This window comes from Condylostylus longicornis, unplaced genomic scaffold, assembly GCF_029603195.1.
Source record: "Condylostylus longicornis isolate FDR11 unplaced genomic scaffold, ASM2960319v2 ptg000074l, whole genome shotgun sequence".
Classification (NCBI taxonomy): Eukaryota; Metazoa; Arthropoda; class Insecta; order Diptera; family Dolichopodidae; genus Condylostylus; species Condylostylus longicornis.
In genome coordinates this window covers 1808313-1830693 of record NW_026578042.1, presented here as the reverse complement: position 1 = coordinate 1830693, position 22381 = coordinate 1808313, and the positions used below count along the sequence as shown (strand labels likewise).

The window sequence follows — 22381 nt, the reverse complement described above, 5'->3', positions numbered from 1 at the left end:
TACCGTTTTTTGTTGTTGTTGTATTTAAATTTTTTACACATACTTTACCTTCATTTCATTATTATTTTTTTTTCTATAAAAAAAATATCAGTTAAGATTTTAAAAAGTTTATTATTAAAAATTCTTTTAAATTCTATATAACGGGGAGAATAGAAGGAATATAAAAAAAAACGGCACTATGCTTGCATGTATGTACATACATGTGTAAGCACATTGGTGAGCACATATCCATATATGTATGTACATTTATTGGACTAAAATTCAATGTCAAAGATAATGAGAAACATTAGAAATAGAGAGGAGAGTAGAGAATAAAGCGTAGAAAAAATTGGGAATTTTTTATTGCGTGTGTATACTTGTGCCTGGAAGAAAGAGAACCTACTTTTCAGCTTATTTTTAACCTATTTTTTTTTTAATAATTTTGCAACTCAATAATAAATATTATTTTTATTAGCTTACATTTAAGGTTAATTTAAATTTATAAACTCAACAACAAACGCGTATCCGCTGACATTGTCTTGGATTTTGTTTTTCAATAAAATCTTGTTAGGTATAATAAAAATTAGTATTGTATGCATAAAAAATTTCTAATGACTATATTTATGACATTACTAGTATGACAGTTCTAATGAGATTATTTATTAATTAATTTTAATTTTATGATTAAATGAGTAATGAAATAAAAAAATATAACTTAAATATTAAGTAAAAATACCGTATAAGTGCTATGTATAGAAGTAACTGTGATATCACAATATTATTGCGATATCTCTTACATCTCATAATTAAAACAGAACTGCTTAAAGATTAAAATAAGAGTCTTGCGTAATTTAATGCTTAAATTTGATCTCATTTAATTTCTCTCAAGCAAATAAGTATTTATCCATTAATTTTCACTTATTTTCTACTCAAAGGAATTTTGTTAAGTATTTTTTACTCAATATTAAAAGAGTATGCATAAAATAATGAGACTTAATATTGAATATTAAATTGTAAAAGTAAAATTTTCTTAAATTTAGAAAAGTATTTTTAATTAATTTGCATTAATAGGAAAAATTTTGGATTGGTAATAAGTATGTGCTCATTAATAATGCAATTAGTACTCATATGTAGGTTTTTAATTAATCAATGACAATGCAAGATGACAATGAAAAGACATTATAACCAGTAAGTGATGACAGTGTATTTTGTTAAATATTAAGAATTAAAATTACGAAGACTTACTGTATCAAATTTTTGATTCGAAGACTAATCAATAATAGGTCCATATAAAACAATGTTACCCACATATTTTGTACTTTTTGTAATACTTATAACTTCACTATAATTATCGAAAATCCTCTAAGTAGAATTGAAAAACCAAACAATTAAATTAATTAAAAAAAAAACTCAATAGACATTGAGCTTCTATAATGCTTCTTATCATTTTCTCTAAAATGCAAAAGTTTTATCTATCTTATATTTTAAAAGTATAAAAAAACTAAATTATTTAAGTAAGTATATACTGAATTTAAAAAAAGAAAAAAATTAAAGATTTTTCACTAAGATAACAAAAATTTATTCTATAGTTACAGAAAATTCTCCAATATTATTTAATTTAATACCTACTGTATGCCACAGATGGCATACTTATTCTATGCAATTTTAATATACATATATATTTACAGTAATGTTGATTTCTTATGTTATTTACTTACATTTAACACACATTCATTCATACATGTACTATACTATAATAGCATAACCAGATATGTGGCTGTTCTCTGATTAAAGGATAAAACGACCTTTATTTTTAAATTTTTTAATATACAAACAAACTTATAAGTATGTATAAATGTATAGTTCGTAAATATATGTATATGTGTGTGCACGATATCCATAACATTTAATATGTAAGTACGGTTTCATATACTTTCCAGTAGTAGAAGCATAAAAAATATCTATACATGTTAAAATATAAATAGAGTGAAATGTGGGGTAAAATTCTCTTATTAAACTTAATATTGAATTTTATTTTTAGAAAATTTTTTCTTCTCTTCTCCTTGTTTTTTTGTTAATTTTGTATTCTTTGTGATTTTTTAATTAAGGGATAAAATAAGGTAACTTTGTTTGTTTGCTTTTATTTTATAATTATCTATGTAGATATAGAAGAGTACAATATCTACTGAGAATTTAAATATATGCATAATATACTTATATACATGCATTATATTTAATTGGTAAAGTTTACTAAAATTATTTACATACTTACAAGGATTACAATTATACATTCATATCACACAAAAATCTATATTTGTATTTTGTGTAAACTTGAAAGTTTTTATATATGAAAGGAAAATACAAACTGGTTTTTCTTTTCTTATTAACAATTTTCATGAAATTTTATGCCAAAAAAAAAATTAATATTTATTTATTTACACAAGTCTTTTATATGTATTTTGTATACTTACTTATATAAATATGCTTAATATTTTGGTTATACTCAAAACAAACTAGCTTTAGTTTTCAATATTTTAAAATTTTCAATGTATTTTTAATAATGATTAAATCGATTGTAATAATTATCGAAATTTTTTATGTCAGTCAGACTTATACTAAAATGGCAATATACATACTTTTATAATTCTTATGATTTCACATTATTTTTATAGAATTGAGTGTATATATGCGTTAAAAGGTATAGAAAATTATTTAAAAATTGATTCTCTAGTCTTAGTATGACTTTGTTTGTCCAATGTTTCTATTTAATTTAGTCAAATCTTAAGTATATTTTAATTGCAAAATAAGTAGGAATAACAATTTCATTTTGTACTCATACTTAGTTTGTATACTTAAATTTGCTCAATTGTGCTGTAACAAAATTTTAATAAAATGTCTTTCATTTACTCTTTCATTTACTCTTACATAAATTTTAAAATTCTCTTTAATGAAAAATTTAGAGAGAATGTACGAGTAAAAAGACGTCTTGAATTAACAGAATACTTTACAGGAAAACTTTATTTTCCTTTTGCTAATATTGTCGTATTTACACTAGTGATCATACAACTATTAGGTCTTACAAGCTAATTACATAAATTAGAATCGCTGTAATTAATTTGGTACATACAAACTATTGAGGTGTAGGAAGTAGGTATATAGACGAAAAGCGTTTTTTTTCCCAAAATTTTTCAAAAAATTTTTTTAGAATACTACACATATACAACGGCAACTCTTACAGATCCGTTTTTTTTGCAGCCACAGTATATTTCCACTCTGCAATAAGTATTTGCAATAAGAACCATTTACAATTTCCATTTATTCAAATGATTGTAGGGGTAAAAAATTATAAAAATAAAACCCCCAACTAAATCAAACTAAATTTTACATAAATTTTCATTTAATAAGCGAAAAAATTAAACTTTCTAAAATTCTAAGAACATTTGCAAAAAAAAATTTTTAATAACTTTCGTGCAATCAAAAATTAAAAACAAAATGTAATTAAAGTTTAAATACTTAAAAAAAAAACAAAATAAATTTTTTCAAACTTTTTTTTTTTCTATAAAATTTAAACAATCACGGCAACAATGATTTTACATAATAATTTTTGGTATTTTATTAAAATTATGAAAAATAACAGGAAAAAAAAAATTATTGTTTACTTTATTCTTTAATAACGACCAACTTATTAAGTATTTAATATACTACATGTATGTGTGTATGTATGTTATAATTATGTAAATATATTTATAATGTGAATATTAATATGGAAATTTTGCAAATAAAATATTCATTTTTAATATTTTCAAAAAAAAAAAAAAATTTGAATTTAATTGAAAATAAACATACATATAGTATGTATGTATATGACATGTATGAATATATATACACATACGTACGAGGGTTACTATTTATATTTCGGGTCTAGCAATAAAAAACAAACATTTATCATTGGAAATGGTTTTATTGTTTTTCAAAATATTCCCCATGAAGATCAATACACTTTTGCATGCGCTGAAACCAATTTTCGTAGCACTTTTTCCACTCCGATTGAGACACCTCCAAAACATGGTTTTTGAACGCATCGACTGCTTCTTCAGGTGTTGAAAATCGTTGTCCACGCATTTTTTTTTTGATGTGAGGGAAAAAGAAGAAGTCATTGGGTGCTAAATCAGGACTGTACGGCGGATGACCCATCAATTCCACATTTTGAGTGCTCAAATAGTCCATTGTTTCAGCTGATTTGTGAGAGCTTGCATTGTCATGATGAAGAATGATTCGCCGGCGCTTGTTTGTTTTCCTTATTTCTTCGAAAACTTTCGGCAAAAAGATGGTGGTGTACCATTCAGAATTGACCGTCCTACGTTCCACTAAAGGTACTGTGGCCACATGACCGGTTATACCAAAAAAAAACGCGATCATTTGCTTCGATGTGCTTCTTCCACGAACAACTTTTGTTGGATTTGGCTCGTCTTGGAACACCCATACGGTCGATTGCTGTTTCGTTTCGGGCTCATATGCATAGATCCATGATTCATCACCTGTGACTATCTTATAAACGTCTTTTCACGCACCGCGATTGAATTTTTTCAACATTTCTTTGCTCCAATCGACACGAGCCTTCTTTTGTGCAATCGTCAAATTTTTTGGGATCCATCGACAACACACCTTTTTCACGGCAAGATGTTCATGCAATATCTTATGTACGCTGGTGGAACTAATGCCCAAGGATGCCTCAATCTCACAGTATGTCACATGCCGGTCCATCATTATCATTTCGCGCACAGCATCGATGGTTTCCGGCAAAACGACCGAAATTGGCCGACCTTCACGAAATTCATCCTGGAGCGAACGGCGTCCGAAACCAAACTCTTGGTACCAGCGATTTACAGTGGTTTTTGATGGTGCTTCATCACCAAAAGTCGAAACAAGTTGATCGAGACACTCTTGTCTCGATAATCCGCGCCGAAAATCGTAAAAAATCATCGCACGAAAATTTTCACGGGACAATTCCATTTTTTGACCGAGATGAATTTTTCAAGTCACTGTAAACAAAACAATTCGCGCTCGAATGACAAAACGTTCTGAGTGAAGTTGTCCTAAAAAATGTCAAACTTTCCAATGGAAGTGTCAGATTGCACCTGGCAGCACTAGTATTGCCAGGACCCGAAATATAAATAGTGACCCTCGTACATTTGTGATTTAATTAAAAATGATAACCATATGTTTAGTTTTAAAACAAAATTATTACACTAAATGTTGTTCCATTATATATTCTCTAGGTATACATACATGTACATATATGTACTAAATATATATATGTATGTATATATATGCATTAAAATAATAAAATATATAATTTTCTTTTGTGTTTTTATTTAATTAAAATTAAAATCAATTTCTTTATTTTTCTTGTATGGAATTTTAAACAAAAACATTAAAGAAAAAATTTATTAGAAAAAAAAATTTAAAAGTTTAATATATATGTATGTAAATATATGTATAATTCGATTTTTGTTGCAAATATATATATACGTATATATGTATATTTGCTTACTGTATAAAATCATTGTGTAAAAATTTAATATGTACAGTAAAACCTCTTTATAAATTATATTATACACATAATAATTTTTTTTTTGTAATGAAATAAAAAAGTGTAATTTCAGTACAACTTAGAATTAAATAGAAACTTGTCTTTATTAACGAAATTCTGAATTTCTTATATCTCGAGAACCCTAACACCTACTGACTTAATTCGAAAATCGTACTCACCAATTCGGTAATATTTACGAGCTGAAAAACAATCAATATCAATATCGATTCGACTTGGGTCTTCCCAAGATTAAGAACTTTATTACAGAGTCTTGTAAAAAAAAATATGTATGATCAAACTTTTTGTATGATTATGATTAATTGTTGATCACTTTAAACAACAGTTATGATCAAACATGATCGTTCATATGATTGTATGATATTTGATTATTATGCTATTTTGATCATATATATTTAAAATATGATCAAACAAATTTTTTTTTTCGATTTTGACTGACAGTAATCACTTGAATAGCTGGTATTAATTAACAATTATGATTGTTATATAACTTTCCATTGAAAATCAAGAGCAACCAAACTCATTGATAAAAATTGTAATACTTAAAAAGAAAAAAAATCACCAATGAATATCCCAATTTTTAAAAAAAACAATTTATAAGGGATTTATGACTGTATACAATTAATATTATTTTACATATATTTTAATAATTAAATAATTAAATGGTGCGTTATTGCAAAATATTAAATTTTACTGAATCAAAAGACATCAATTAAATTTTAATATTTAAAAAAATTTAAAAATTTTCCTTTTACAGAAATGAAAAAAGTGATCCAAAAAAGAAAAACAATTAAAAATAAAAACAAAAATTTAATAAATATTTTTTAATTTTAAAATAATTAAAATTACTTATAGAAAATATAGTTATACGAGATAAAATATCGAAATTATTATTATTAAAAATAAGAGAGATTAAAAGTCGGAACGAAAACAAAACAAAAAAAACTATTCCCAATTTGAATAAATATCACAGTTTTAAATAATATAACAGTTATATATATATATACTTTAATATTATATATATATAATATAGTTTATTTATAAAATAAGAAAATGGATTTTTTTATTATATTAGAATAAAAAAAATTAATTCATTTTTTATTCTAAAATTTTATATTTAAGTACTAAATATAATATTTAAACAATACACTCTCTATAATAGCTTTAATTAAATTTTGAATTACATAATATTTAAATTTTAAGTGAATATTTTTAGACAAAAAAAAAATAAAAAAATAATAAAAAGTATATATAATTTAAAACTAATATTTAAAATAATTAATAGTGTTAAAAATTAAATAAAATAAATTATAAAATAAAATAAAAACAAAAAGAAATTGTGATAGTAATGTGCTATGTGATTAGAAATTAAATTTATATATATATATATATATGAAATATATGAATATATAAATATTTATTACGTATTTTTTTAAATATTAGAAATAAAAATAATTAAAAGAGAACAAAAGAAAAAATTTAATATTAAAAATTTAAAATTTAGAATAATATGTAAATGTAAGTTTAATAATTATATATATAATTAATAAATATTCTTCATTATTTATTAATTATTAAAAAAAAAGTAAAAAAAAAATTAATAAAAAATAATTAAAAAATTTCATAAATTTAATTTTTGAAAAATAAAAATTTTTGTTTTTGATTTACGTCTATATAATTACATTGTTTTTTTTTCTATATATATTTTCTTTTATATATACAGTAAAATATAATTATATTAAGTAAAATATATATATATAATTGTATTGAAATAAATAATTTATAGCAGCAATCTATGTGATTTTTTCCATCTTTTTATATATACATACATATAACTATACTAATTATAAAGAACACGTTAATAAGATAAAAGAAAAGATAAAACTATAAAAGAAAAAAATTGTCAACTAAATATCTAAAGAAAATAACAACAAAAATTTACTAATAAATACTTACTTATGCAACAAATAAATCACAGTTATTTAATATAAATCACAACAGTTATAATTTAATATAATAAATTAAAATTAATATAATAAATTAAAATAAAATAGAATTTCTGATATAAAAATAATTACTTATATAATTAAATAGATAAGATTATTATATATATATGTATATATATACAATAAAATTAACAATTAATAAAAATAAAAATTAATTAAAACTATTAATAGAAATTTAAGTATAATTTATAATTAATTTATACAAAAAAATATTAATTTGTTTCTTAATTTCTAAAAAAAAAATCAAATAAATTCAAAAAGTAAAACTCTGAAATAAGTTACGTTAATAATAAAAGTACCGTTAACATTAAAAAAAAATATATTTTATATTTTTTGATTTTACTATAAAAAAAATTTCTTTTTTAGTTACCGTTTCTTACCGTTTCTATTTTGCCCCCATTTTATATTATTTTTTCTGTTCTAAAAAAAAATTATTAAATTAAAAAATTAAAACAATGAATAAAATAAAATTATTTGAGAAAAACAATAAAAAAAAGAAAGTATAAAGATGGAAAAATATGAAAAAAAAAATTGAATTGCTGCACTGCCAAAAAAAAAAATTAATAATGGATTCCATTTCTTTTCTAATCAAAAATAAATTGTAAAATGAATAAGTAAATAAATAAAAATAAAAACGAAAAAATTAAAAAAAAAAAAAGTTCAAAATAAAATATATATGTTTTTTTGTTTTTTATTAAAATCTACATCTACATTTATAAAGTTTTAAAAAATAAAAAAAAAAAATTTTAATAAAGAATTTTTCTATATCACACACACACACAAAAAAAAAATAATGATAGTGAGAATAAAAAGGTAGGAATTTGTAAAGAAAATATTTTTTAATTATTTTTTTTTATAATATTGTTAAAATAGTTTTTTTTTTTCATAATTAAATTGTAAAATTTTATTACTTAATTGTAATAAAATTGTAAAAAATAATTTTTATAGCAATTTTATGATAATTTATTAAAATGTCTTATGAAAAAAATTCTTAAGATTCTTAAAATTCAAATGTAATAAATATTAAAAAATTATATTTAATTCAAAGAATACACGTAACTGGTATAAAATATGATCTTTATCGGTAAAATACTCTTTTATTTCGAATTTACTTTGAGTCTGAATAGCTGACAATTTATTAAAAATAAATTCCATTTAAATAAAATGAACGAATTAAGAACTAACCTGCGCCACGTAAACTTTTGAATGATTACAAATTCCAGTCGTAAAGATTCTGAACTAACAATGGCAATACCATTTTTTGGAGTATCCAAATCACTCCGATAAATGTCAATATAGATTTATTTCGCTCCAACTTCATGATAGCCGTATTGAAGTTAAAAGAAAATAAAAAATTTTTAATTTCAGAGAAAAATTAAAAAAAAAAACGGTTCTTTTTAAATTGCTTGTTCCGTGTGATTATTTTTGTCGTAGACTTTTGACATTTATTTTTACTACGAACGTTTTTTATGATTACCTTATTACGAATGCCCGGAGCAGAATTTTAGTAATTTTAAAATTGATAAAATGGCATTCGTAATTTTCCGAGTGTCAGGGCTACGAAAAATATATTCATAGTTTTACTATTTCAATATGTTCCCCCCTTGCGGTTTGTCTCTTAAGTAATCTTGCTTATGGGACGAATAATTTCTTTTGTGTCGCAAAAGGCTCATATATGAGCATGAGTTCATATCAAAAAAAAGAAATGTGAATATTTATGTATTTAAAAATTTTCAAATGAATTCAAGTAAATTGAAAAAATTTTTAGAAACAAAAACAAAAAGAACACAGATGACATTTTAGTTGACATAAAACAAAAATAAAATATGTAAAATTGATGCTAATAAAAATATCATCTGTCAAAATATTTTGTTAATCTGTCACACTACTCTTTGCTATTCTATTATCAAATTATTTTATCACTATATCAGAATATGAAAGGAAAACACGAATTGGAACCATAAAAAACATTATGTGTCTCTTCCCTCTCGTATCACCGCTTAAGTGTAAACTAGCAACAATACAAATTAAATTTTAATAGTAGACAAATAATTTACCGTACAAATTATTTTTTATTTACCATAAAAATATTAGCATAAATCATTCGAAAAGATAAATTTAATTTTTAATTATAAATTTTAATTATATCAAAATTTTTAATTTAAAATACTTATTCATTTTTATAACAATTTTAAAAAAATTTTTCTTAAATTTTAAATAGAAAAAAAATTACTAATTCTTTTTATTATTTTTATTTTTTTATAATTACAGATTTTATGTGCTAATTTGTCATAAATCAAATTTTTAAAACATACAATTATAAAAGAACACTAATAAATCAAATATAAATATAAGAAATTTAATAATATTAATATTAAAATAAAAAAAAAAAATAAAAAGAACATTAAAAACAAAACGGTCATAAAAAAATAAAATGAGTTCAGCTCCAACACAAATAGCTGTTGCTCCATCATCAGCTGGTAATCTAGTAACATCATCATCTGGTCAAATACAAAAAGATTATTTAGAAGAACCATTGGCTCGTCAAAATAGTTTAGGAAATCGTGGAAGGGTAAGTTTTTTTTTTTATTTTTTAGTTATTTTTGTTACACACATGCATATATATGCACAAATAAATTTATATAAGGAATATTTAAAGTGTCATATGAATAAAATTAAATTTTTTAATAACATTAGCAAAAAATATTATGGCAAAACATTAAAAAATAAAAATTTTATTAGGTTTACAAAGGATAAAATTGAAAATTTTTTTTTAAGCTATCGAAGCATTTATTATAATATTTATTATAATATTATTATATTATATGTGATAACATGAATACACAAATGCACATATACATATGTATACTTAGGCAATATTTTGTGAATAAATTAACCATAAAATTCTACTGAAATGTCATTATCTAAACAACAACAAAAAAAAAAACTACTAAAGATAATATAAGTAAAGTATAAAATGATAAAATAAGCATTAAATTTTAATTTTTTTCTATATTTTCTATATAGTAAAATAAACATTTTTAATAAATTTATACAGATAATTTAATGTTTATAAGTGTTTTATGCATACTCTGCTTATATTTTAATATCAAAGCTATTTTTTAATAAAGCAAAGAGAAAAGCAAGTAAGGAGAAGCAAGCCCATATTATTCACATTTAATAGAAAATGAAAAAAAATCGAATATTTATAATTTTAGTCGAAATTTTCGAAATTTTATTTAATGAACGATTGAATGAAATCTTTATATGAGAAAAATTAATCATTGTTTAACATAGAATTGTCAATACAATATCGTAATTTGAACTTCGGTTATAGTGTAGCAGAGTCGCATTTAGTTAGAATAAAAATTAATTAAAAATTTTTTTTTTGGCATGAATTCGCCACAGTTTAATCAAAACTCTGCGTTAAAATTTTTTCCGAAATAATAACATATTTCAAAAATTAAATCCCGATCTCAAACTCACATAACTTTTACGAGTTTAATTTCACATATTTCTTAAAATATTTTGATAAATTTTTTTTATTTTAATTCGTAGTATGCATTCCCTATGATTGTTCCTATTCGGATTGAAAATTTAATATTTTCCATTAAAATTTTCATATATAACTAAAATGAGCCAAAAATTAAATCAAATGCGGGCTGCAAAACGAATAAGCTACGTATGCCCAACAAAATGTTTGTAAAATTTTAAATCGAACTAATCAAAATTAAAAAATTTTATTTCAAACTTATTAAAATAGCAAAACTATTAATGCATCATTGAAAATTTCCATATCATAACTCAAAATTGATTCTAAAAGATAAGAATTTTAAAATTTGATTATTTTGTCAATAATTTAAAAATAAGAAAAATAAGTATCACAATAATAATTTTAATTTAATTACTAATCACATCACAGCTATACTAAGAAATCGATAAGTTCGATTTAAGTTGAAAAATAAACATTGAATCCATACAATGCACTTAATAGGATTTCTAATTTTAGAAATGGCATTTTATAAAAAATAAAACAACAAAATTTATTACGATAAAGCAAAAAACTATTAACGTAATAGATTCTAAGAAACTTCAGGCTTTAATTATCGAGAGAAAACAAAATAAATATTTTAAAATTCTTAAATATTTTGTATAAAACAAGAGGAGAGGTGGGCGAAGAAGGCGAGGTGGCGAATATAAACAAATCAAAAAATATTTTGATAAAAACAAAATTTGTTTGGTCAATGTCATAATAATCAGATTTCGAACTCACAAATTTAAGTAAACATATTCACGATTTGTGTTAAAACAGCAGCACTTCCGTACAAATAACAACAAATAACAACAAAATTTTAAAAACATACCAAATGTATAAAAAAATCTTAAATTTAAAGAAAGAAAAAATTCATAAAAATTTTCGAAAAGAAATTCGTAAAATTTTAAGAACTTTAGAAGCTATCAAGGAAAAGTCAAACATTTTTAATTGTTTGCTTTTTTTTATAAAGTTTTTTTTTTTTTAAATAAATTTTTTCAAAATTATTTTGCATTCTTCTTTCCTTTATTAGACACATTAGACTTTTTTTTTCTTAATAAATTTTTTTAACGTGCCTGAAATTAAAATACAGGTAGAACAGGTGACATTTTTATAAATTGAAAAAATTTTCATTTATGTAAGCTGTGTGGGTGAGTGTGTTTGTTTGTGTTTCAAAGAAAATTTTCTGTTTAACGTTTTCTTCCCTTTTAGCGATTTTTTTTTCTAAGAAAAGTGTTTTTCTTTTTTTTCTGTGTAAAAAGAAAAAAATAACTTTTAGTTAAGTTTTTGACAAATAAAATTCTTTTTTTCTTATGTGTTTTCAATATTGTTATTGCTTATAAGAAAAAATATTTCGCTTTATACTTAATTAATCATAAGAAACTTAAGAAGTCGAAAAGCTATTCAGATTTTATTAAGGAAATTTTTAAAAATATAAAGGAACTGATTCTAGAAGTTGGTTTTCGAATTAATTTTACTAACTTTTAACAAACTTATAACAAATCGGAAAAGATTTGATTAATTTTATAAAGTAAAATTTTCAATTGAACAATTTTGTAATCGTTGCACCTAGGGTTGTTTAAGGTTATTGATTATAATTTGTCGACAAAATAATTTTAATTCTTGTTGAATTTCAATGTGAACAATATTTACAAAATTTTTGAATTTTTTGAATTTTAAGTTCCTTTCAAAGAGTTAACTGTCAAACGAATTGTCATTATGAATTGTCATATTGGTGATATATTCTTTAAAATTCGGATTAGTTTTCGTACTGCTCAAACTTGTAAAAGATATTTCAGCATAAAATTGTAATAAAAGTTCATTTTTGTGTTACTGAGTTTGTTAATTAGATTAATTGCTGCAATAAAATCAATTCACAAAAAAGTCGTTCCGCATCTGGTATTATGGTCAATTATGGTCGTTACCGCACTATGATAAATAATTATTTTTTTTACTTTAATATATGGGTCTTATTTATCTGGATACGAAATTGTACTCGTATGCCGCTATGTTCTTTTTGATGATCGCAACTTGTCGAAAATTTAAAATTTGGCGATTATTAAATACTAAAACAATGGATCTGTCTCATTATCCTCAAATATTGTGCGATTTTACTCTACCCGATATTGCTTGTTCTGTGTTGCGATATCACAAAGTTATGATTATAACCAAGCAACCAATGAAGCTTTGTGAGTTTTGACAGCCCTGCGTTTTAATTCGTAATTAAAAGGTAGTGCTGTCGTGCAAATTTAAACTGATTTCTGATATAAATTTCCAAATGATCAATAATTAGGTATCAAAATGTGCTAAAGATTGTTGAATACATGAAGTACTTTGCACCATTAAGAGCAAAAATGAAAAAAAAAATTGGAGAAAAAAAAATACAAACTTTTTTTAATATTATCGGGAAATAAACTTTTTGTCATTAACTTTTACTAATACAAAAAATAAATCGTACCGTAACTCCTTTTAACTTTTATTAAAAAAAAAATTAAAATTTTTCCATTTTTTTGTTTTTCATTCGACCTAATTTTTATTTAAAAACCACCATTGTCCTATTTTTTTTTCTCTATATTTTTTTTCTGATTGTGCGCTTTTTGAAATTTTCAATAAATGTGTCTATGTATGTACATTTTTAGTGTTATTATGTAAGTATTAATTTAAAGTTTTTATCTTGGAAAATTTCAAAAAAAATTTTTTTTTTGTTAAAATTGAATTTTTTCATTATTTTAAATTAATTAAATGGCAATAACGTAACACTTTTCATTTTAAAGTATTTAAAAAAATTCTTAATTTATATTGAAAAGTTCTAATAAGAGTTCGTAGATAGCAGCACTGTATAGCATTCATATATATAAGCACGTATGTATTTGCAAGAATGCCAAATATTATGTACTTAAAATGGAAAGCCTATACAAATTTATATTAATAGAATTTAAAAGAAATATTAGATTTCAGAGAGAAAAATTAATTGCTTTGAAAACTGAGCTCATAATTAATATTGTATAAGAAAGGAAAAATTCAAAATATTCAAAATGAAAATTTCCTTATTTTTGTTTTCTTTACTTAAGTGAGGAAGCCAACCCATTTAAAATTTATATATATGCATGTGTATGAGTGTGTACATTCGAAGACATTAATAGGCATTATGCATAGTTTTTTTTCTCTTCTTTCTCTCTATATTTGAGCATTTTTAAATTTTTACCTTTCTCCATCAAAATAATTTTCTTTTTCTTATAGTTTGTTTTTTTTTAATATTTTCGCTCGTATTTTTTTTTCTTTTGCTTTAATCAAGGTCATATCGATTATTTTTTTTCGCCGTCATCAAAACCTTATTATTATTTCTCCGTTCTTATTCGTCTTCGTCTCCTTTCTTATATTTGAAGAACTGTGATTTTTTTTTCTTAATTCCCTTTACTGTTTTCCCTCCGTATTTTTACCTGTCTTTTTAGAATAATTTTGTATCGTGTACGATTACAATTTATATATTTTTTTTTTTGTTTTGAAAGAGTGAGGGTTAAATATGATGTGACATCAATTTTTTGTTTGATATAGGTAAGGCACAGATATTAAGAATATTTTTTTGAGGTAGAAAATAAATAAAGTTAAAGGCTTTTCCGATTTTTTTTTTGGCTTTTTCGTTTAAAAGAAAATTTTCAAGATCTTTCATAATAATTTTTTTTTCTTGTTTTTCTTTGTTTATTGCTGTTCTCTTTTTCTCTTTTTTTGAAGAAAAAAATTAACGTATAAAATTTAAGAGGGATTTGAAAAGAAAACGAAATACTAATTTGATTTGCATAATTTTAGGGGAATGAAAAAATAAAGAGAGAAGAAAACAATATTGTTTGTTTGCTTAATTTTACTTTTTTTTTTAATAAGGATGATTATTAGCAGTAGAAATTTTTTCCTTGTTAAAGCCAAAAAAAAAAAAAGATTATTTAGAACAAAATTGGCTGTAAATAATTTTTTTTTAATTAATTTTTGAAAAGAGCTGTAGATGTGCTTTAAATTAAATGATTGTTTTTCTAGTTTTTCGCTAAAAAAAATATAAATATTAAATTTTAATAAGTTTAAAATATAAATAGAAAAAATGATTTGGTAAAAATCGTAAAACCGTTATTCAACATTTTATTAATTAATTTTGTTTTTCAAAATAAAGAGTGACATCTGTTTTTAAATAGCGAAATTAAAAAGAGGCGTAAATAAATGTGTATTTAGTGAAATTTAATAGAACTTCGGTATCTTTGACACGCAGAGATTTTTAAAGCAAAATCAAAGAGAGCTAACACACCTAACCTTAAATGCAGGAAAAGTAAATATTTTAATAAGTGTACTTGACATTAGAAAAATTTTATTCAAAAAAAAATTAAATAATTAATTGATTTAAAAATAATATTTAAATTTTTAATATTATCTAAGGTTGCTAATATTTATAATTGAATTATTCAAAAAAATTTAATTGTGTAAGATTACTCTTGAAGCCATAAAATCTACTACTACCATTATACCACAATCTAGTACATATTATTATTTAATTTTAGCACTTTCTTCACTTTTGTATGTTTGACATTTAATATTATATTTAAAACGTCTTCTCTTGAATTTGAACTAAAACAATTATACTATATAATATTTTGTTTTATAATGTATAGCGCACTTTTGTTTTCACATACATTTATGAAATTTAATTTTTATTTTAAAGATATACAACGTCTGGTCCTATACAATAATTGACTTATATTAATAACATGCTTTTTACAACACGGGTTTGACATTGTATAAATAATTTATAGTCAAAAAATTTTTTTTTTCAATGGTTGATAATTTTTCCGAAATATAATTTTTTTTAATTGGTGTGAAAAGAAAACTTCCTTTTATTCGGAATAAAATACTTTTATTTTTCGCTAATATATTTCGTGCGCTACATACGCACTTTATCAAAGCTGATTTTCTTCTCTAGATCACTAATTTATAGTGATATACGGAAGACAATTTTTATAGTTACACAATAGACTACTTTTTTTTTGATGGCGCTAGTCTATAATTTGTGTAATTACAAAATTTTCTTCACATAATGATGTTAGTCAATTTCAAATTTTTTTTGTGCTCCAAATTTTGTCGTGATTACTATTTCGACTCCAAAATTGTGTTGGGCGGCAATTGCAGTCTATACTTGGACCACGATTCTGAAATTTTAAAAAAGCAAATTCCCTAACTTTTCAATTCTATTCTCGACTCCATACATTAACAATTTGAAAAATTGAGATTCTTTGAGTTAGGTTCAAGTTCTTTAAGGATTTGACTGCAATTCATTACCAAACATTAAGCATTGAACTGCAATTGTTGCATGTCATTCCTAACTCAAAAGGAGTTTTCGTTAGCGTTCGTGATAATAACGAACAAAAATGATAAATAATATCGTAAGTTTTTTGACTTCACATATGTATGTATGAATAAGTATGCGAAGTCATGTCATATTTTTACATACATTAAGGTCTTCAAATCATTTATTTTTAAAGCGAAATTTTTTTAAAAATAAAAATCATACTTAGATTAATTTTTATTATAAATCTTAAAGGTCAAATATTAGAGATTTGAACGTTAATTTTTCTATTTTATATACATATATACATACATGCACACGAGTACGTAGGTATGTGTATGTTTATAAATGTGATTTATAATCATACCCACATAAGTAACTTAGTATAAAGTTCTTGTGTACAATAAAAATTATGAAAAAATCAAAAACAAAATTTTTATGGAAAATGTAAAAATGTTGGAATTTTTTCAAAGTGAAATTTATTTGACATTTAAGATTATTTTTTTGTTTTTATTTATTTATTATTATTTCTTTTTTATTCTCTTATGGTTTTTGAGGTTTTGATTCCTTTTGACACGCAAATTCTGTTTTTTCTTTTATATTTCTCGATAATTTTTAAAGCACACGCCAACTTTTATTTTTCATGCGATTCTTATACCAACATTTCATATTACTTAGTTATACTTATTTTGATTTATTTTTGCTAACGCTGTATTCATATAAATGTGGGTATGTATGTCAGTATAAATGTAAAATTTAATCCATATAATAATAATCATATTGTAGATTTCAATTCTTAAGGACAAACTGATAATGATGACGAAAAAATATAATTTTATAACAGTTACTAATTTACTAATATTTAAGTCTACTTCAAAGAAGAGAAAGTTAGAGTGTAAGAGAGAGAGTGGGGGAGGGGATTGAATTTTACATTTGGTTTTTTTGTTATTTTATCGATTATACTCTGTGAAGTGTTAAGCACCTTGTATAACTTAATTTTATTCAGTGGGTTACGTATAGTTATTTAACGTAAAATCTTTAAAACATTAAAAGTAACGTGGCTACTCGTATTTTTATTTAAAAATTAAATCATTTAATTTTATTAGAAATGTGAAATATTAGATTTCCCTGTAGTTTAAAGCACGAAATCATTATTGGACTTTAATTGTATATGATAAATAAAATAATTTTTATTACATTTATAAATTTATTATTAACTTTAACTTAAGAGATTTTTTAAATTGAGTTTCCACTCAATTCTAAGATAGATAGTAATCACTTAAAAATTATTTACTTAATTTAAATTGTGAAATAACTTAACGTAATAGTTCGGCCACAGACCACACTCGTAACGTAATTTCATTTTATATTGTTAATCACAATCCTTCGTATTAGTTCGGCTGCCGCCTGAATAATTCGTTTAGTTCGGCTTTTTTCCTTATTTAAATAGTAGATATTTTCTGTGTTTCTTCACATTGTGAGTGGGAAATTAAAACATTAGTTAATGGGCATATTTAGTTAAATTTATATTAAAAGCAATTATTTCAGTAGTACATATTGCCAATAAAGGGAAATTTTTAAATTGAGAATTAATTACATAACAAGTATAATAATTACTTAAACTTCTAAGCTCCCTCCACTTAAATATATAAAGTATATGATGTTAAATAAATGAAATATGATGTTAAATTATATGAAAATATCATTATTCACATTGTTACTATTTGTACGCCAATGATACCCTTAAGGAAATAAACTAATATTGCTGCTATTTGTTAATTAATTAATTCACATTGCAAATTTTTTAATTGTACTTTAATTGAATGTTCTTTTTGCGCAAAAATGCAAGCAATTTTTCAAACATCTTAAATAAATCACTTTTAAAAATGTTCAATTAATCAAAAACAATAATACTGCAATATAAAGCTTAATTACCAACTATTTTTTTTTATTAATTCTTTAAAAGTTGTTATTCTCTCTCTTTCTTTCCGTTACGTAACTATACATGACGTGTGGTAACCTACATTTTTTGCATTAAAAAAAGGATGTGCGTGCATTTTTGAACTTTTAACTTTAAGATATTTTTATTTTAATTTGTTAATAATAATTAAAATAATTATGTATAATATTCTGTAAAAAAAAAAAGATGATTAAAATTATTTAAAATTTTCTCTGCATAACATGCAACATTCTGGATGAATCACTAGTTTGTTTTCAAAGTTTAATAAATTTTAAAAAGACTACAGACTGTCTGTTTTAAATTTCCTATAGACTACAGCACCGTCGGAGTGTAATGTGTTTTTGATTTGTTTTTATTTTCACTCATTTCTTTTACGAAAGGGTGATTCGCTACATTAGAGTCTCACGTAAAGTAGTAAGGTCATAAGATCTGAAGTGAACTCCCTGTATCAGGAAGATTCCGTTCATGACAGAAAGTATAACTCAATGATTTTTTGTCGCTTGTTAATGTCAGATCGAAATTGTTTACAAAAATTTAATACACAAATTATTTACCATATATGATTTGATCTTGGAGCTGCATGATTTATGTATATCTCTCGCTGATATAAATCAGCCCTGCAATTTATCAACTGTAGACAATCATGTTAAACGTTTAATTGGTTTAATTTATCGACTTATATCGAAAATTTCATGCAATTTTACAATTAAAATTAAAATGCCTAACAATTAAAAATTACCCTATAATTTAATTAATAAATTTCTCAGAATTCGAATTTTAGAGATCTTGAGTGTTTTAAATTTGAAATAAATTGAATTAATTTAATAAAGGATGCTAAAAAGTCACATATAAAAAATAAATTAAGCAAAATTCACATACATACAAATATTGTGTTAAAAAATGAAAAATAAATATTTGAATTTAATCAATTAGAAAAACAAATGAATTCAAAATATTTTTTAAATTTAAAAAAGGAAAAAAATTTAAAATTCCAAATGTAAAAAAAAATTCTAAACTTTTAAAAACAAAAAAAAATTGAGATTGCATAATTGAATTTTTTAAAAATAATAAAAAAGAAAAGAAAAAAAATGAATTATTATTGAAAAGGATTATTTTATGAGTACAAAAACTTTCTACTACATTTTAATTTTTTTCATTCAACTGGAACTAATTTTTATTTTCTCTTTTTGGTTCATGCTGGACAACCTAAGAGTATAATAAAATTTTTGTTATAACATTGAAAATTATTTTTTTTTTTGCTTCTTGATTCAATTAAAGTAAAAGAAAAGAATTTTTATTATTTTCTATTGAATTTATTAAAAATCCATTAAATTTATAAATTTAATATTTTTGATTTACTCTTAACTTCTAAAAACATCAATTAAATAAGATTAAAGATATTGAATTTTTTCTTTGTTTAGGATTTTTCATTCGTTATTTTACATATTTCGATCATAGAGGGTCGGTAGGAAATATTTCAACATAAATTTATTTTACTAAATAACGAATTAAGTTGAAAATATTTTAAAATTTCTAACATTTGATTTTCTATAAAGCACTGAAAATTCATTTCACTTGGAACCAAAAATGGTGAGAAGTAAAAATTCAAATTCGGAATAACACAGTTCAAAACCTCTTTAAAACAAATTCAAAAACTTAAAAGACTCAATTTACCTAAAAAACCGCTGTTAATTGCTTGCTTCCTATAAGAGAAAATTTAGTTTTAAAAATAACTTCAATGATTTCTAGCGAGTTTTAACTATTTTACTCGTGATTTGATATTTGCATATATGAAATATTGAATTTTGAATTGTTAAACCGATTTCTGTCTCGACTAATATTACAGATTTTTCTTTTCGGCCAACGTTGGGAGTAGGTTTTTGTCTCGACTAATTTAACTGAAAAACGTTATTCAACTTTAAATGCTTTCCATTTTTTCAAAAGGTTTCTTTAATAGGTACACGAAGAATTAAATTAAACAGAAATTAATTTATTAACAAGGGCTTCCAATGAAATTTTTAGAATTAGAGATTCTTAAATTTTTAATTCAACCAAAAATTCCTTTAAAATACACAGGTTTCAAAATTCCTTTAAATATAGAAAGCATGTTTTTTTCACCTTCTATAGTTGTAAGAGTGAATTCATTGGTTCATTGGTTTTGAACTAAACTATTTAAAATTCGATTTTACAGCTTATACAACTTATATGTACATATATCACAACATGACATTAAATATTATTTGTGCAATGATGTTATTAAGAAACCAATATTGAGCATCTGATATTAATAAGAAACCAATTTTATTTTATTTGAAAAAATGCCAATAAGTAAGCATATCAACGTACATACTAACATAATATTGAAACGAAGAAACCAGCATTCATCCTTCAATGTTTGAAAAAACCAAAATCCATGTACGTAATAAATAACATGAATTTTTAATAAATCAAAAGAATTATTTTGTGATACTAAATTAGTTTTAAAATAAATTTGATTTTTTCCTTTTTTTTTTAATTTTTTAAATATGTAATTCTTTGCATATAAATTACAAAAAAAAAACCAGAAAAAATACCCAATAAGTGTCTTTCGGTCTGAAATTTTTCTATATACGTAAAGTCTAAATATGATAAAAATCACTTAATTATAAAATATGTATGCATAAAATTTAAAATGTAAATTCGAATATATTTCATATCCTTAAAGGATATTTTATTTTTATAATACAAACAAATTAATATATAAAATACAATAATTTTATATTATCTTAAATGACGAAAGCTTTCAATATGACAGACTATATATATCTATATATACCATAGATAAACTGTAAAATCTGGATAAATGCTTGAAGCATAACAGTACAATTGATTTTATAGCCTTTCTAAGATCTCGAATAAAATTCTCGAATTCTTTAAAAAAAAAAAAATTTTTACAAAATTATTTGTGTTTGTTTGAAATGTCAAATATTTGAAGTTTCAGTTTATATCTTGTCAATGTCATATGCTTTTAAAGTTACGCTCAATCATTTGTCAATCGAATTTTCATGAAATATTTTTTAATTTTTATGTTTTTTTTCTTTTTTAATATTTTACGTGTTTTGGAAATAACGGGTTTAAAATTATTATTATTTTTTGGAAAAATATAGCAAAATGACAGTTTGAATTTAATGTTTTGTTTTTTGAGATTTGAGATTTGACATTGAGATGAATAGTACTGGAATGAAACTGGTACTTTTTCTTCTACTTTAGCCACAATTTTTTTTCCTAAAAAACCTCTACAATTTTCTGACATTTTGAAAAACGAGTTTGAGCGGGTTTTACTGTAATGTGGTGCAATATGTCAACATGTACATACATGATTATTTATGTATATTTTTTCTTTATTAATTTATTCAAATATTATTTAAAATAATCTTGAAAGAAATAAAAAAAAAAATTTAGAAAAATTTATTGCATATCCCCAAAATTTTTTTGGACATTTTTATTACATTCTATATATTATGTAGTTCGCATCCTATTCGGAAATATAATATTTTTTTTATATTTAATTTTACATGCAAATTACATTTGTATTTGTACATATTTATGAATGTATTAGAGAATATGTAAATGAGTTTCCGTTTTTTGTTTTTCGTTATTTCGTTTTATTATACTTGAATTTTGAAATCGCTTTATAGAAAATCGATAAATACAAGAAGAAGAGAGAAATAAAGTACAAATATACATACATGTGTGTGTACATGTAAAGTGTTTGACGAGCCTTTATTAAGCTCATTTTGATTAGAATATTTTTTTTTACTCTTTTATAAATCTTATTTTGTACGTGCATTAAAGAGATTTGTGTAAACAGATTATTATAGAAAGGAAATGTTCATATAGCATAATATTGTGATAGGGTTAGTATGAATATGTTATGGTAGGCAGTTGAGTATTAAATTTCATTTGAATATACTTAAATCGTTTGACATTA

General features: G+C 22.7%; 1 protein-coding gene across 5 annotated transcripts in view; it reads left to right on the top strand.

Moving 5' to 3' along the window:
- The window catches only part of LOC129612523 (protein encore), a 109768-nt gene that overhangs the window by 63354 nt on the left and 24033 nt on the right, over positions 1-22381 (top strand). For 4 of the 5 annotated variants that reach the window (XM_055526176.1, XM_055526175.1, XM_055526173.1 and 1 more), the window contains exon 2: positions 9868-10168. In XM_055526176.1, coding sequence (XP_055382151.1) covers positions 10031-10168 — 138 coding nt within the window. In that variant the 5' untranslated portion in view covers positions 9868-10030. Of the gene's footprint in view, positions 1-7983; positions 8410-9867; positions 10169-22381 lie in introns of those variants that run through there. The other variant, XM_055526174.1, reaches the window with a different exon arrangement.